Raw genomic sequence first — 14,537 nt, 5'->3', positions numbered from 1 at the left:
GGGGTCTCACTGTGTGTCTGGACGCTGTCAATGATGTGTGGGTTCTCACAGTGTGTCAGGACCCTGTCCGGGGTGTGTGTGGTCTCACAGTGAGTCAGGGCCCTATCATGATTGTGCGTGGAGTCTCACAGTGTGTCAGGACCCTGTCAGGAGTGTGCGGGGCTCACAGTATCTCAGGACCCTGAAAGGGGTTTGTGTGGTCTCACAGTGTGTCAGGAACCTTTAAGCTGTGTGTGGTTCCACAGTGTGTCAGGACCCTGTCAGGGGTGTGTGGGGACTCACAGTGTGTCAGGACCCTGTCAGGAGTGTGTTGGGTCTCACGGTCTGTCAGCAACCTGTCAGGGGTGTGTGGGGTCTCACAGTGTGTCAGGACCATGTCAGGTATGTGTGGGGTCTCACAGTTTGTCAGGACCCTGTCAGGGGTGTGGGGGGTCTCACAGCGTGTCAGGAACCTATAAGGTGTGTGTGGGTGCACAGTGTGTCAGCACCCTGTCAGGTGTGTGTGGGGTCTCACAGTGTGTCAGGACACTGCCAGGCGTGTCTGGGGTCTCACATTGTGTCAGGACACTGCCAGTGTTTTATGTTGTCATACTGTGTGTCCGGACCCTGTCAGGGTAGTGCGGCATCTTAATGTGTGTCGTGAACCTGCCACGGGTGTGTGGCGTCTCAAAGTGTGTTAGGACCCTGTGAGGTGTGTGGTATCACACAGTGAGTCAGGACCCTGGCAGGGGTGCGTGGGGTCTCACAGTGTGTCAGGTCCTTGCCAGGGGTGTGTGGGGTCTCACTGTGTCACAGGACCCTGTCGGGTGTGTGTGGGGTCTCACAGTGTGTCAGGAACCTATCAGGAGTGTGTGGGGTCTCACAGTGTGTCTGGACACTGTCAGGGGTGTGCGGGGCTCACAGTATCTCAGGACCCTGAAAGGGGTGTGTGGGGTCTCACAGTGTGTCAGGAACCTTTAAGCTGTGTGTGGGTCCACAGTGTTTCAGGACCCTGTCAGGGGTGTGTTGGGTCTCACGGTCTGTCAGCAACCTGTCAGGGGTGTGTGGGGTCTCACAGTGTGTCAGGACCCTGTCAGGTATGTGTGGGGTCTCACAGTTTGTCAGCACCCTGTCAGGTGTGTGTGGGGTCTCACAGTGTGTCAGGACACTGCCAGGCCTGTCTGGGGTCTCACATTGTGTCAGGACACTGCCAGTGTTTTATGTTGTCATACTGTGTGTCCGGACCCTGTCAGGGTAGTGCGGCATCTTAATGTGTGTCGTGAACCTGCCACGGGTGTGTGGCGTCTCAAAATGTGTAAGGACCCTGTGAGGTGTGTGTGGTCTCACAGTGTGACTGAATCCTGTCAGATGTGTGTGGGATCTCACAGTGTGTCAGGACGCTGTCAGGTGTGTGTGGGGTGTCACTGTGCGTTAGGAAGCTGCCAGAGGTGTGTGTGCTCTCACAGTTTGTCAACACCCTGTCAGGTGTGTCTGGGATCTCACAGTGTGTCAGGACGCTGTCAATGATGTGTGGGGTCTCACAGTGTGTCAGGACCATGTCAGGGGTGTGTGGGGTCTGACAGTGTATCAGCACCCTGTCAGGAGTGTGTGGGGTCTCACAGTGTATCAGGTCCCTCTCAGGGGAGTGTGGCGTCGTATAGTGTGTCAGGACCCTGTGAGCTGTGTGCCTTCTCACACTGTGACTGTATCCTCTCAGGTGTGTGTGGGGTCTCACAGTGTGTCAGGAACCTGCCAGGGTTGAGTGGGGTCTCACCATGTGTCAGGACTCTGTCATGGACGTGTGGGATCTCACAGCTTGTCCGGACCCTGTCAGGTGTGTGTGGGGTCTCACTGTGTGTTAGGAAGCTGCCAGGGGTGTGTGTGCTCTCACAGTTTGTCAACACCCTGTCAGGTGTGTGTGGGGTCTTAAAGTGTATCTTACCCTGTCAGGGGTGTCAGGGATCTCACAGTGTTTCAGGACGCTGTCAGGGGTGCGTGGGGTCTCACAGTGTGTCAGCACCCTGTCAGGAGTGTGTGGGGTCTCACAGTGTGTCAGGGCGCTATCAGGGGTGTGTGATGTCTCAAAGTCTTTCAGGAGCCTCTCAGAGTTGTGTGTGGTCTCATAGTGTGTCAGGACACTGCCAGGTGTGTCTGGGGTCTCACCTTGTGTCAGGACACTGCCAGTGTTTTATGGAGTCTCAATGTGTGTGAGGACCCTGTCAGGGGTGTGTGGGTTCACACAGTGTATCAGGGGCCTGTCAGGGGAGTGTGGCGTCTTATAGTGTGTCAGGACCCTGTGAGGTGTGTGGGGCCTCACACTGTGACTCTATCCTGTCAGGTGTGTGTGGAGTCTCACAGTGTGTCAGGAACCTGCCAGGGGTGTGTGGGGTCTCACCGTGTGTCTGGAACCTGTCAGGGCGGTGTGGGGTCTCACAGTGTGTCAGGACCCTGTCGGTGGTGTGTGGGGACTCACAGTGCGTCAGGGCGCTGTCAGGGTAGTGCGGCATCTTAATGTGTGTCGTGAACCTGCCACGGTTGTGTGGTGTCTCAAAGTGTGTAAGGACCCTGTCAGGTGTGTGTGGTCTCACAGTGTGACTGTATCCAGTCAGGTGTGTGTGGTGTCTTACAGTGTGTCAGGTTCGTGTCAGGGTTGTGTGGGGTCTCACAGTGTGTCAGGACCCTGTTAGGGGTGTGTGTGGTCTCACAGTGAGTCAGGGCCCTATCAGGAGTGTGTGGAGTCTCACAGTGTGTCGGGACACTGTCAGCGGTGTGAGGGGTGTCACACTGTGTTATGACCCTGCCGATCGAGTGTGGGGTCTCACAGTATGTCAAGACATTGTCTGGTGTGTGTGGCCTCTCGCAGTGTGTCAGGACCCGTCAGGGGAGTGTGGCATCTTAATGTGTGTCGTGAACCTGCCACGAGTGTGTGGTGTCTCACAGTGTGTCAGGACCCTGGCAGGGGTGTGTGGGGTCTCACTGTGTGTCTGGACGCTGTCAATGATGTGTGGGTTCTCACAGTGTGTCAGGACCCTGTCCGGGGTGTGTGTGGTCTCACAGTGAGTCAGGGCCCTATCATGATTGTGCGTGGAGTCTCACAGTGTGTCAGGACCCTGTCAGGAGTGTGCGGGGCTCACAGTATCTCAGGACCCTGAAAGGGGTTTGTGTGGTCTCACAGTGTGTCAGGAACCTTTAAGCTGTGTGTGGTTCCACAGTGTGTCAGGACCCTGTCAGGGGTGTGTGGGGACTCACAGTGTGTCAGGACCCTGTCAGGGGTGTGTTGGGTCTCACGGTCTGTCAGCAACCTGTCAGGGGTGTGTGGGGTCTCACAGTGTGTCAGGACCATGTCAGGTATGTGTGGGGTCTCACGGTTTGTCAGGACCCTGTCAGGGGTGTGGGGGGTCTCACAGCGTGTCAGGAACCTATAAGGTGTGTGTGGGTGCACAGTGTGTCAGCACCCTGTCAGGTGTGTGTGGGGTCTCACAGTGTGTCAGGACACTGCCAGGCGTGTCTGGGGTCTCACATTGTGTCAGGACACTGCCAGTGTTTTATGTTGTCATACTGTGTGTCCGGACCCTGTCAGGATAGTGCGGCATCTTAATGTGTGTCGTGAACCTGCCACGGGTGTGTGGCGTCTCAAAATGTGTAAGGACCCTGTGAGGTGTGTGTGGTCTCACAGTGTGACTGAATCCTGTCAGATGTGTGTGGGATCTCACAGTGTGTCAGGACCCTGTCAGGGTAGTGCGGCATCTTAATGTGTGTCGTGAACCTGCCACGGGTGTGTGGCGTCTCAAAATGTGTAAGGACCCTGTGAGGTGTATGTGGTCTCACAGTGTGACTGAATCCTGTCAGATGTGTGTGGGATCTCACAGTGTGTCAGGACCCTGTCAGGTGTGTGTGGGGTCTCACTGTGCGTTAGGAAGCTGCCAGGGGTGTGTGTGCTCTCACAGTTTGTCAACACCCTGTCAGGGGTGTCTGGGATCTCACAGTGTGTCAGGACGCTGTCAAAGATGTGTGGGGTCTCACAGTGTGTCAGGACCCTGTCAGGGGTGTGTGGGGTCTCACAGTGTATCAGCACCCTGTCAGGAGTGTGTGGGGTCTCACAGTGTGTCCGGACCCTGTCAGGTGTGTATGGGGTCTCACACTGTATCAGGTCCCTGTCAGGGGAGTGTGGCGTCGTATAGTGTGTCAGGACCTTGTGAGTTGTGTGCCTTCTCACACTGTGACTGTATCCTCTCAGGTGTGTGTGGGGTCTCACAGTGTGTCAGGACCCTGGCAGGGGTGTGTGGGGTCTCACTGTGTGTCTGGACGCTGTCAATGATGTGTGGGTTCTCACAGTGTGTCAGGACCCTGTCCGGGGTGTGTGTGGTCTCACAGTGAGTCAGGGCCCTATCATGATTGTGCGTGGAGTCTCACAGTGTGTCAGGACCCTGTCAGGAGTGTGCGGGGCTCACAGTATCTCAGGACCCTGAAAGGGGTTTGTGTGGTCTCACAGTGTGTCAGGAACCTTTAAGCTGTGTGTGGTTCCACAGTGTGTCAGGACCCTGTCAGGGGTGTGTGGGGACTCACAGTGTGTCAGGACCCTGTCAGGAGTGTGTTGGGTCTCACGGTCTGTCAGCAACCTGTCAGGGGTGTGTGGGGTCTCACAGTGTGTCAGGACCATGTCAGGTATGTGTGGGGTCTCACAGTTTGTCAGGACCCTGTCAGGGGTGTGGGGGGTCTCACAGAGTGTCAGGAACCTATAAGGTGTGTGTGGGTGCACAGTGTGTCAGCACCCTGTCAGGTGTGTGTGGGGTCTCACAGTGTGTCAGGACACTGCCAGGCGTGTCTGGGGTCTCACATTGTGTCAGGACACTGCCAGTGTTTTATGTTGTCATACTGTGTGTCCGGACCCTGTCAGGGTAGTGCGGCATCTTAATGTGTGTCGTGAACCTGCCACGGGTGTGTTGCGTCTCAAAGTGTGTTAGGACCCTGTGAGGTGTGTGGTATCACACAGTGAGTCAGGACCCTGGCAGGGGTGCGTGGGGTCTCACAGTGTGTCAGGTCCTTGCCAGGGGTGTGTGGGGTCTCACTGTGTCACAGGACCCTGTCGGGAGTGTGTGGGGTCTCACAGTGTGTCAGGAACCTATCAGGAGTGTGTGGGGTCTCACAGTGTGTCTGGACACTGTCAGGGGTGTGCGGGGCTCACAGTATCTCAGGACCCTGAAAGGGGTGTGTGGGGTCTCACAGTGTGTCAGGAACCTTTAAGCTGTGTGTGGGTCCACAGTGTTTCAGGACCCTGTCAGGGGTGTGTTGGGTCTCACGGTCTGTCAGCAACCTGTCAGGGGTGTGTGGGGTCTCACAGTGTGTCAGGACCCTGTCAGGTATGTGTGGGGTCTCACAGTTTGTCAGCACCCTGTCAGGTGTGTGTGGGGTCTCACAGTGTGTCAGGACACTGCCAGGCGTGTCTGGGGTCTCACATTGTGTCAGGACACTGCCAGTGTTTTATGTTGTCATACTGTGTGTCCGGACCCTGTCAGGGTAGTGCGGCATCTTAATGTGTGTCGTGAACCTGCCACGGGTGTGTGGCGTCTCAAAATGTGTAAGGACCCTGTGAGGTGTGTGTGGTCTCACAGTGTGACTGAATCCTGTCAGATGTGTGTGGGATCTCACAGTGTGTCAGGACGCTGTCAGGTGTGTGTGGGGTCTCACTGTGCGTTAGGAAGCTGCCAGAGGTGTGTGTGCTCTCACAGTTTGTCAACACCCTGTCAGGGGTGTCTGGGATCTCACAGTGTGTCAGGACGCTGTCAATGATGTGTGGGGTCTCACAGTGTGTCAGGACCATGTCAGGGGTGTGTGGGGTCTGACAGTGTATCAGCACCCTGTCAGGAGTGTGTGGGGTCTCACAGTGTATCAGGTCCCTCTCAGGGGAGTGTGGCGTCGTATAGTGTGTCAGGACCCTGTGAGCTGTGTGCCTTCTCACACTGTGACTGTATCCTCTCAGGTGTGTGTGGGGTCTCACAGTGTGTCAGGAACCTGCCAGGGTTGAGTGGGGTCTCACCATGTGTCAGGACTCTGTCATGGACGTGTGGGATCTCACAGCTTGTCCGGACCCTGTCAGGTGTGTGTGGGGTCTCACTGTGTGTTAGGAAGCTGCCAGGGGTGTGTGTGCTCTCACAGTTTGTCAACACCCTGTCAGGTGTGTGTGGGGTCTTAAAGTGTATCTTACCCTGTCAGGGGTGTCAGGGATCTCACAGTGTTTCAGGACGCTGTCAGGGGTGCGTGGGGTCTCACAGTGTGTCAGCACCCTGTCAGGAGTGTGTGGGGTCTCACAGTGTGTCAGGGCGCTATCAGGGGTGTGTGATGTCTCAAAGTCTTTCAGGAGCCTCTCAGAGTTGTGTGTGGTCTCATAGTGTGTCAGGACACTGCCAGGCGTGTCTGGGGTCTCACCTTGTGTCAGGACACTGCCAGTGTTTTATGGAGTCTCAATGTGTGTGAGGACCCTGTCAGGGGTGTGTGGGTTCACACAGTGTATCAGGGGCCTGTCAGGGGAGTGTGGCGTCTTATAGTGTGTCAGGACCCTGTGAGGTGTGTGGGGCCTCACACTGTGACTGTATCCTGTCAGGTGTGTGTGGAGTCTCACAGTGTGTCAGGAACCTTCCAGGGGTGTGTGGGGTCTCACCGTGTGTCTGGAACCTGTCAGGGCGGTGTGGGGTCTCACAGTGTGTCAGGACCCTGTCGGTGCTGTGTGGGGACTCACAGTGCGTCAGGGCGCTGTCAGAGTAGTGCGGCATCTTAATGTGTGTCGTGAACCTGCCACGGTTGTGTGGTGTCTCAAAGTGTGTAAGGACCCTGTCAGGTGTGTGTGGTCTCACAGTGTGACTGTATCCAGTCAGGTGTGTGTGGTGTCTTACAGTGTGTCAGGTTCGTGTCAGGGTTGTGTGGGGTCTCACAGTGTGTCAGGACCCTGTTAGGGGTGTGTGTGGTCTCACAGTGAGTCAGGGCCCTATCAGGAGTGTGTGGAGTCTCACAGTGTGTCGGGACACTGTCAGCGGTGTGAGGGGTGTCACACTGTGTTATGACCCTGCCGATCGAGTGTGGGGTCTCACAGTATGTCAAGACATTGTCTGGTGTGTGTGGCCTCTCGCAGTGTGTCAGGACCCGTCAGGGGAGTGTGGCATCTTAATGTGTGTCGTGAACCTGCCACGAGTGTGTGGTGTCTCACAGTGTGTCAGGACCCTGGCAGGGGTGTGTGGGGTCTCACTGTGTGTCTGGACGCTGTCAATGATGTGTGGGTTCTCACAGTGTGTCAGGGCCCTATCATGATTGTGCGTGGAGTCTCACAGTGTGTCAGGACCCTGTCAGGAGTGTGCGGGGCTCACAGTATCTCAGGACCCTGAAAGGGGTTTGTGTGGTCTCACAGTGTGTCAGGAACCTTTAAGCTGTGTGTGGTTCCACAGTGTGTCAGGACCCTGTCAGGGGTGTGTGGGGACTCACAGTGTGTCAGGACCCTGTCAGGGGTGTGTGGGGTCTCACAGTGTGTCAGGACCATGTCAGGTATGTGTGGGGTCTCACAGTTTGTCAGGACCCTGTCAGGGGTGTGGGGGGTCTCACAGCGTGTCAGGAACCTATAAGGTGTGTGTGGGTGCACAGTGTGTCAGCACCCTGTCAGGTGTGTGTGGGGTCTCACAGTGTGTCAGGACACTGCCAGGCGTGTCTGGGGTCTCACATTGTGTCAGGACACTGCCAGTGTTTTATGTTGTCATACTGTGTGTCCGGACCCTGTCAGGGTAGTGCGGCATCTTAATGTGTGTCGTGAACCTGCCACGGGTGTGTGGCGTCTCAAAATGTGTAAGGACCCTGTGAGGTGTGTGTGGTCTCACAGTGTGACTGAATCCTGTCAGATGTGTGTGGGATCTCACAGTGTGTCAGGACCCTGTCAGGGTAGTGCGGCATCTTAATGTGTGTCGTGAACCTGCCACGGGTGTGTGGCGTCTCAAAATGTGTAAGGACCCTGTGAGGTGTATGTGGTCTCACAGTGTGACTGAATCCTGTCAGATGTGTGTGGGATCTCACAGTGTGTCAGGACCCTGTCAGGTGTGTGTGGGGTCTCACTGTGCGTTAGGAAGCTGCCAGGGGTGTGTGTGCTCTCACAGTTTGTCAACACCCTGTCAGGGGTGTCTGGGATCTCACAGTGTGTCAGGACGCTGTCAAAGATGTGTGGGGTCTCACAGTGTGTCAGGACCCTGTCAGGGGTGTGTGGGGTCTCACAGTGTATCAGCACCCTGTCAGGAGTGTGTGGGGTCTCACAGTGTGTCCGGACCCTGTCAGGTGTGTATGGGGTCTCACACTGTATCAGGTCCCTGTCAGGGGAGTGTGGCGTCGTATAGTGTGTCAGGACCTTGTGAGTTGTGTGCCTTCTCACACTGTGACTGTATCCTCTCAGGTGTGTGTGGGGTCTCACAGTGTGTCAGGAACCTGCCAGGGGTTTGTGGGGTCTCACCATGTGTCAGGAACCTGTCAGTGATGTGTGGGGTCTCACAGTGTGTCAGGACCCTGTCCGTCGTCTGTGGGGTCTCACAGTGTGTCAGGACCCTGTCAGGGGAGTGCGACATCTTAATGTGTGTCGTGAACCTGCCACGTGTGTGTGGCGTCTCAAAGTGTGTAAGGACCCTGTGAGGTGTGTGTGGTCTCACAGTGTGACTGTATCCAGTCAGTTGTGTGTGTGGTCTTACAGTGTGTCAGGTTCGTGTCAGGTTTGAGTGGGGTCTCACAGTGTGTCAGGACCCTGCCAGGGGTGTGTGTGGTCTCACAGTGAGTCAGGGCCCTATCAGGCGTATGTGTGGAATCTCACAGTGTGTCGGGACACTGTCAGTGGTGTGTGGTGTCTCACATTGTGTTATGACCCTGCCGATCGATTGTGGCGTCTCACAGTGTGTCAAGACCGTGTGTGGTGTGTGTGGCATCTCGCAGTGTGTCAGGACCCGTCAGGGTTGTGTGGGGTCTCACAGTGTGTCAGGACCCTGTCAGGGGATTGTGGCATCTTAATGTGTGTCGTGAACCTGCCACGGGGTGTGGCGTTTCAAAGTGTGTCAGGACCCTGTGAAGTTTGTTGTGTCTCACAGTGTGTCAGGACCCTGGCAGGGGTGTGTGGGGTCTCACAGTGTGTCAGGTCCCTGCCAGGGGTGTGTGGGGCCTCTCTGTGTGACAGGACCCTGTCGGGTGTGTTTGGGGTCTCACAGTGTGTTAGGACTCTGTCATGGACGTGTGGGATCTCACAGTGTGAGGGGGCTCACAATGTATCGGGACCCTGCCATCGTTGTGTGGCGTCTCATTGTGTGTCAGGACCCTGTCAGGGGTGTGCGGGGACTCACAGTGTGTCAGGACCCTGTCAGAGGTATGTGTGGTCTGACAGTGGGTCAGGACCCTGTCAGGGGTGTGTGGCGTCTCAATGTGTGTCAGGTCCCTGCCAGGTGTGTGTGGGGTCTCACAGTGTGTCAGGACACTGCCCGGCGTGTCTGGGGTCTCACACTGTGTCAGGACACTGCCAGTTTTTTATGGTGTCTCACTGTGTGTCAGGACCCTGTCAGGGGAGTGTGGCATCTTAATGTGTGTCGTGAACCGGCCACGGGTGTTCGGCGTCTCAAAGTGTGTAAGGACCCTGCGAGGTGTGTGTGGTCTCACAGTGTGACTGTATCCTGTCAGATGTGTGTGGGGTCTTGCAGTGTGTCAGGTTCCTGTCATGGACGTGTGGGATCTCACAGTGTGTCAGGTCCCTGCCAGGGGTGTGTGGGGTCTCACTGTGTGACAGGACCCTGTCGGGTGTGTGTGGTGTCTCACAGTGTGTCAGGACTCTGTCATGGACGTGTGGGATCTCACAGTGTGAGGGGGCTCACAAAGAATCGGGAGCCTGCCATCGTTGTGTGGCGTCTCATTGTGAGTCAGGACCCTATCAGGGGTGTGTTGGGTCTGACAGTGGGTCAGGACCCTGTGAGGTTTGTGGTGTCTCACAGTGTTTCAGGACCCTGGCAGGTGTGTGTGGTGTCTCACAGTGTGTCAGGTCCCTGCCAGGGGTGTGTGGGGCCTCACTGTGTGACAGGACCCTGTCAGGTGTGTTTGGGGTCTCACAGTGTGTCAGGACTCTGTCATGGACGTGTGGGATCTCACAGTGTGAGGGGGCTCACAAAGAATCGGGAGCCTGCCATCGTTGTGTGGCGTCTCATTGTGTGTCAGGACCCTATCAGGGGTGTGTTGGGTCTGACAGTGGGTCAGGACCCTGTGAGGTTTGTGGTGTCTCACAGTGTTTCAGGACCCTGGCAGGTGTGTGTGGTGTCTCACAGTGTGTCAGGTCCCTGCCAGGGGTGTGTGGGGCCTCACTGTGTGACAGGACCCTGTCAGGTGTGTTTGGGGTCTCACAGTGTGTCAGGACTCTGTCATGGACGTGTGGGATCTCACAGTGTGAGGGGGCTCACAATGTATCGGGACGCTGCCATCGTTATGTGGCGTCTCATTGTGTGTCAGGACCCCGTCAGGGGTGTGTGGGGACTCACAGTGTGTCAGGACCCTGTCAGAGGTATGTGTGGTCTGACAGTGGGTCAGGACCCTGTCAGGGGTGTGTGGCGTCTCAATGTGTGTCAGGTCCCTCCCAGGTGTGTGTGGGTTCTCACAGTGTGTCAGGAACCTATAAGATGTGTGTGGGTCCACAGTGTGTCAGGAACCTGTCAGGGGTGTGTAGGGTCTCACAGTGTGTCATGTCCCTGTCAGGGGTGTGTGGTGTCTGACACTGTGTCAGGACCCTGCCAGCGTTGTGTGAGTTGTCACAGTGTGTCAGGACCCTGTCAGATGTGTGTGGGGTGTCACAGTGTGTCAGGGCCCTGCCAGGGGTGTGTGGGGCCTCACTGTGTGACAGGACCCTGTCAGGTGTGTTTGGGGTCTCACAGTGTGTCAGGACTCTGTCATGGACGTGTGGGATCTCACAGTGTGAGGGGGCTCACAATGTATCGGACCCTGCCATCGTTATGTGGCGTCTCATTGTGTGTCAGGACCCCGTCAGGGGTGTGTGGGGACTCACAGTGTGTCAGGACCCTGTCAGAGGTATGTGTGGTCTGACAGTGGGTCAGGACCCTGTCAGGGGTGTGTGGCGTCTCAATGTGTGTCAGGTCCCTGCCAGGTGTGTGTGGGTTCTCACAGTGTGTCAGGAACCTATAAGATGTGTGTGGGTCCACAGTGTGTCAGGAACCTGTCAGGGGTGTGTGGGGTCTCACAGTGTGTCATGTCCCTGTCAGGGGTGTGTGGTGTTTGACACTGTGTCAGGACCCTGCCAGCGTTGTGTGGGTTGTCACAGTGTGTCAGGACCCTGTCAGATGTGTGTGGGGTGTCACAGTGTGTCAGGGCCCTGTCAGGTGTGTGTGGGGTCTCACAGTGTGTCGGGACTCTGTCAGATGTGTGTGGTGTGTCACAGTGTGTCAGGGCCCTGTCAGGTGTGTGTGGGGTCTCACAGTGTGTCAGGACACTGCCCGGCGTGTCTGGGGTCTCACATTGTGTCAGGACACTGCCAGTTTTTTATGGTGTCTCACTGTGTGTCAGGACCCTGTCAGGGGTGTATGGGGCTGACTCACAGCGCGTCAGGACCCTGTCAGAGGTGTGTGTGGTCTGACAGTGGGTCAGGACCCTGTCAGGGGTATGTGGGGTCTCACAGTTTGTCAGGAACCTGTCAGGGGTGTGTAGGGTCTCACAGTGTGTCAGGACCCTGTCAGGGTTGAGTGGGGTCTCACAGTGTGTCAGGACCCTGTCAGGGGTGTGTAGGGTCTCTATTCAATGTATTCGGCTGTGATAGCGAGCGTAGGAAAACACTGATCCTGGACATGTTCACTTTAGAGAATGTGACAGTGGCAGAAATGATGTTCTTCAATAATCAGGGAGTGTATCTGTTTCATATTCAGAAATGGGTTTGGTGATTTCACTGTCGTGTCTGTTCCCTCTGCAAACAGGATGAAGGACAATGAGGAACAAGCGTGTAGCGATTTACTAAACCCGTGTTCAGGGACACTGAGGGGTTTCATTGACCGGATGTGGACTGGAGCAATATTTGCAGAGGTCCCAGAAGCGCAAGTAGTTTGTAAACTTCCTGATTCGTCTATCTCTGGTCCCATATTTAAATTATCATCTTTGGGATTTGTTCTTGTAAATCAAAGAGATTGAACCAGGGTTCTGGCCAAGATTCCTTGTATTTCTGGTAAGAGTTGCTCTGTGTTTGAACAGACCAGTTGGGATGTTACCTGTTTTTCTAATTAAAGTGACGCTATTATTACTATTCTGTGACTGGAACTTCAGTGGACGCCCAACTCTAAGAAAAAATAATCTGCAGGTACTGGGGGAGTTTAGAAAATGGTTAAGGATGAGGCTGTTCAGGAGGGGGCAGTGGCTGGCAAGAGAAGGTTTTGACTTCTTGGTGTGAAGAAATATGGTTTTTTTCCATTTTCCAGATCGCCCCCTTCTCCACTCAGACTCCGGTGGGATCTGTAGTTGCAGGCCCCAGAGCGGTGTGACCACTTTCCTCAAAATGTCCTTTGAAAACTCTCCCGCTAGCAAACACGTTTCTCTGTGTCTCACTGTGATCTCTGTCACAGTGCCAGTATTTACCTATTCAGATCCTTGTGGCTCAACAACTGAACCGCCCTACGCAAAGTACAACCGTTGGTGGAAACAAAGGACAAGTTTCAACTTGATGAACTCTGCTTCAGTCTCATCTGGGCCACTACGTACCGTTCCGATCGCCCCACTACCGGAGGGATGTTGAGGCTTTAGAGAGGAAGCAGAAGATGTTTACCAGGATGCTGCCTGGTTTAGAGGGCATGTGCTATCATGAGAGGCTGGATAAAATTAGATTTTCCCTCGTTCATCGGAGGCTGAGGGGAGCTCTGACACAGGTTTACAACATTTTGAGAGACATAGATAGAGTGGACAGAGAGAATCGGTTTCCCGCAGTTGAAATGTCTGTTACCGGAGAGAATATATTGAAGTTGAGAGGGTGTAGAATGAAGGGGGATGTGAGGGATAGCTTATTTTTTAAATCAGACAATCGTGGCTGCCTGGAACACACTGCCTGGTAAGGTGGTCGAGGCAAATTATTAGAAGCTTTTAAGGGACTTTTGGATAGTCACATGGATGTAAGGAAGATGGAAGCATGTGGACATGGTGTAGGAAGGAGAGATTAGTCTTCAGGTTTGTTTGATTTATTTCATAGCTGTTTCGGCACAATATTATTCGCCTAATGGCCTTTTCCTGTGTTGCACTCTTCAACGTTCAATGCACGTTCACTTACCTTTCAGCTCACTGAGAATCTTTAGTAAATGTTGAGGGGGAATTGGTCGATGGGAAGGATCACAACCTGTTTGAATTTAAACAAAATGAGGAAATCATTTTTGTAAAATTTTAAAGTGCGGTGTATTCAATCCAAATTTGAATTAATCTCTGATATAATCTCACCATATATCTGTATTTCCTTCAGTATGTTGTCCAAATTTGGGACACCAATCCGCATTTTCACAAAGGTTTCCCACATCACCCTCAGGGTGCGGGAGTCTTTCACCATCACCAGACTCAGGAAGAGTTTAGAACTGTCCGCCCGCTCTCCCTTATCAGCGAGATCAGAGATTTTCTGTGAAGAGTAACGGTGAACATATTGGGGACTGACAGATTCACAGAGAATGAGAAGTAAATGATGTGCGCTGTAACGGGATCACACTGAGCAGTCACCCGGACGGGTGCTGATCCTGTCTGGACATGGACTGTACATTCCGAGTGCAGAGCACACGGAGGGACATTCACCGTGATCCTGGTCCACCAATCAATGAGATCCTGGCTGGTCTGTGACCGCTTCATTGACGTGGCTCCAAATCCATAAATAATTCCTCACCGGATTTGACCGTGTAAAATAAAATCAGAAAATAACGATCACAGATGAAGAAAGAAGTCAGGAGGGTTTTTATAACAGAGTGAGCAGTCTCGGAGAAGTTGCAGAAAAGATGATGTGATTCATCTCCTCATTCCGCCAGTGTCCAACATGACAGCGGATTACCGGCTGACACCTGATGCCTTTCCTTTGCCTTTTCCAGTGGAGATTTATTCAGTGATTACACTTTACAACATGGCGGTATTCCCCGATCGATACTATTTGCAGTTATGGATTGTAACAGAATGATCTCCACCCAGAACAGAACACACTCGAGCTCCTGTGGCATCCAGTCATAATGCCCCGGTTCTCACTGAATCCTGCCGTCACACTGTACACTCTTCCCGAAATAAAAGTTTCTACCTTATTTCCATTTAAGCTCGTTTATTGCAGCATCATAGAACTGTTGCCTACTCGCCTCGCTCTGAACATTGAGCCACCAGCAGGGGTATTTACAACTTTTTCAATCATCGCTTGAGATTCACAGCTTTAAGAATTATATATATTTATTTCTGATTTGTTTTTATGCTTTATTATCCGATGAGTGAGAGTCCCGACACCCATCAGTCCTGTGATGTGTGAAAATTCAAACCCACTCTCCCTCCCACTCACCCGATGTTCCTCTCCA

The 14,537-nt window shown here is 54.0% G+C and overlaps 2 protein-coding genes across 2 annotated transcripts in view; one reads left to right on the top strand and one right to left on the bottom strand.

Annotated features, from left to right (window-relative positions):
• LOC140721090 (uncharacterized) overlaps positions 1–14,380 on the bottom strand; it is a 183,558-nt gene extending 169,178 nt beyond the window's left edge. The window contains exons 1-3 of the mRNA XM_073035955.1: positions 14,324–14,380; positions 13,444–13,615; positions 13,280–13,345 (exon numbers count right to left, since the gene is read on the bottom strand). Of these exons, the coding sequence (XP_072892056.1) occupies positions 13,280–13,345; positions 13,444–13,615; positions 14,324–14,380 (295 nt within the window). The remainder of the gene's footprint in view (positions 1–13,279; positions 13,346–13,443; positions 13,616–14,323) is intronic.
• The window catches only part of LOC140721129 (NACHT, LRR and PYD domains-containing protein 3-like), a 752,838-nt gene that overhangs the window by 583,253 nt on the left and 155,048 nt on the right, over positions 1–14,537 (top strand). The window lies entirely within an intron of this gene.

Source organism: Hemitrygon akajei, unplaced genomic scaffold, assembly GCF_048418815.1.
Source record: "Hemitrygon akajei unplaced genomic scaffold, sHemAka1.3 Scf000050, whole genome shotgun sequence".
In the NCBI taxonomy this organism is placed as follows: domain Eukaryota; kingdom Metazoa; phylum Chordata; class Chondrichthyes; order Myliobatiformes; family Dasyatidae; genus Hemitrygon; species Hemitrygon akajei.
The sequence above is the reverse complement of the archived record's forward strand: the minus strand, read 5'-3'. Positions and strand labels throughout refer to the sequence as shown.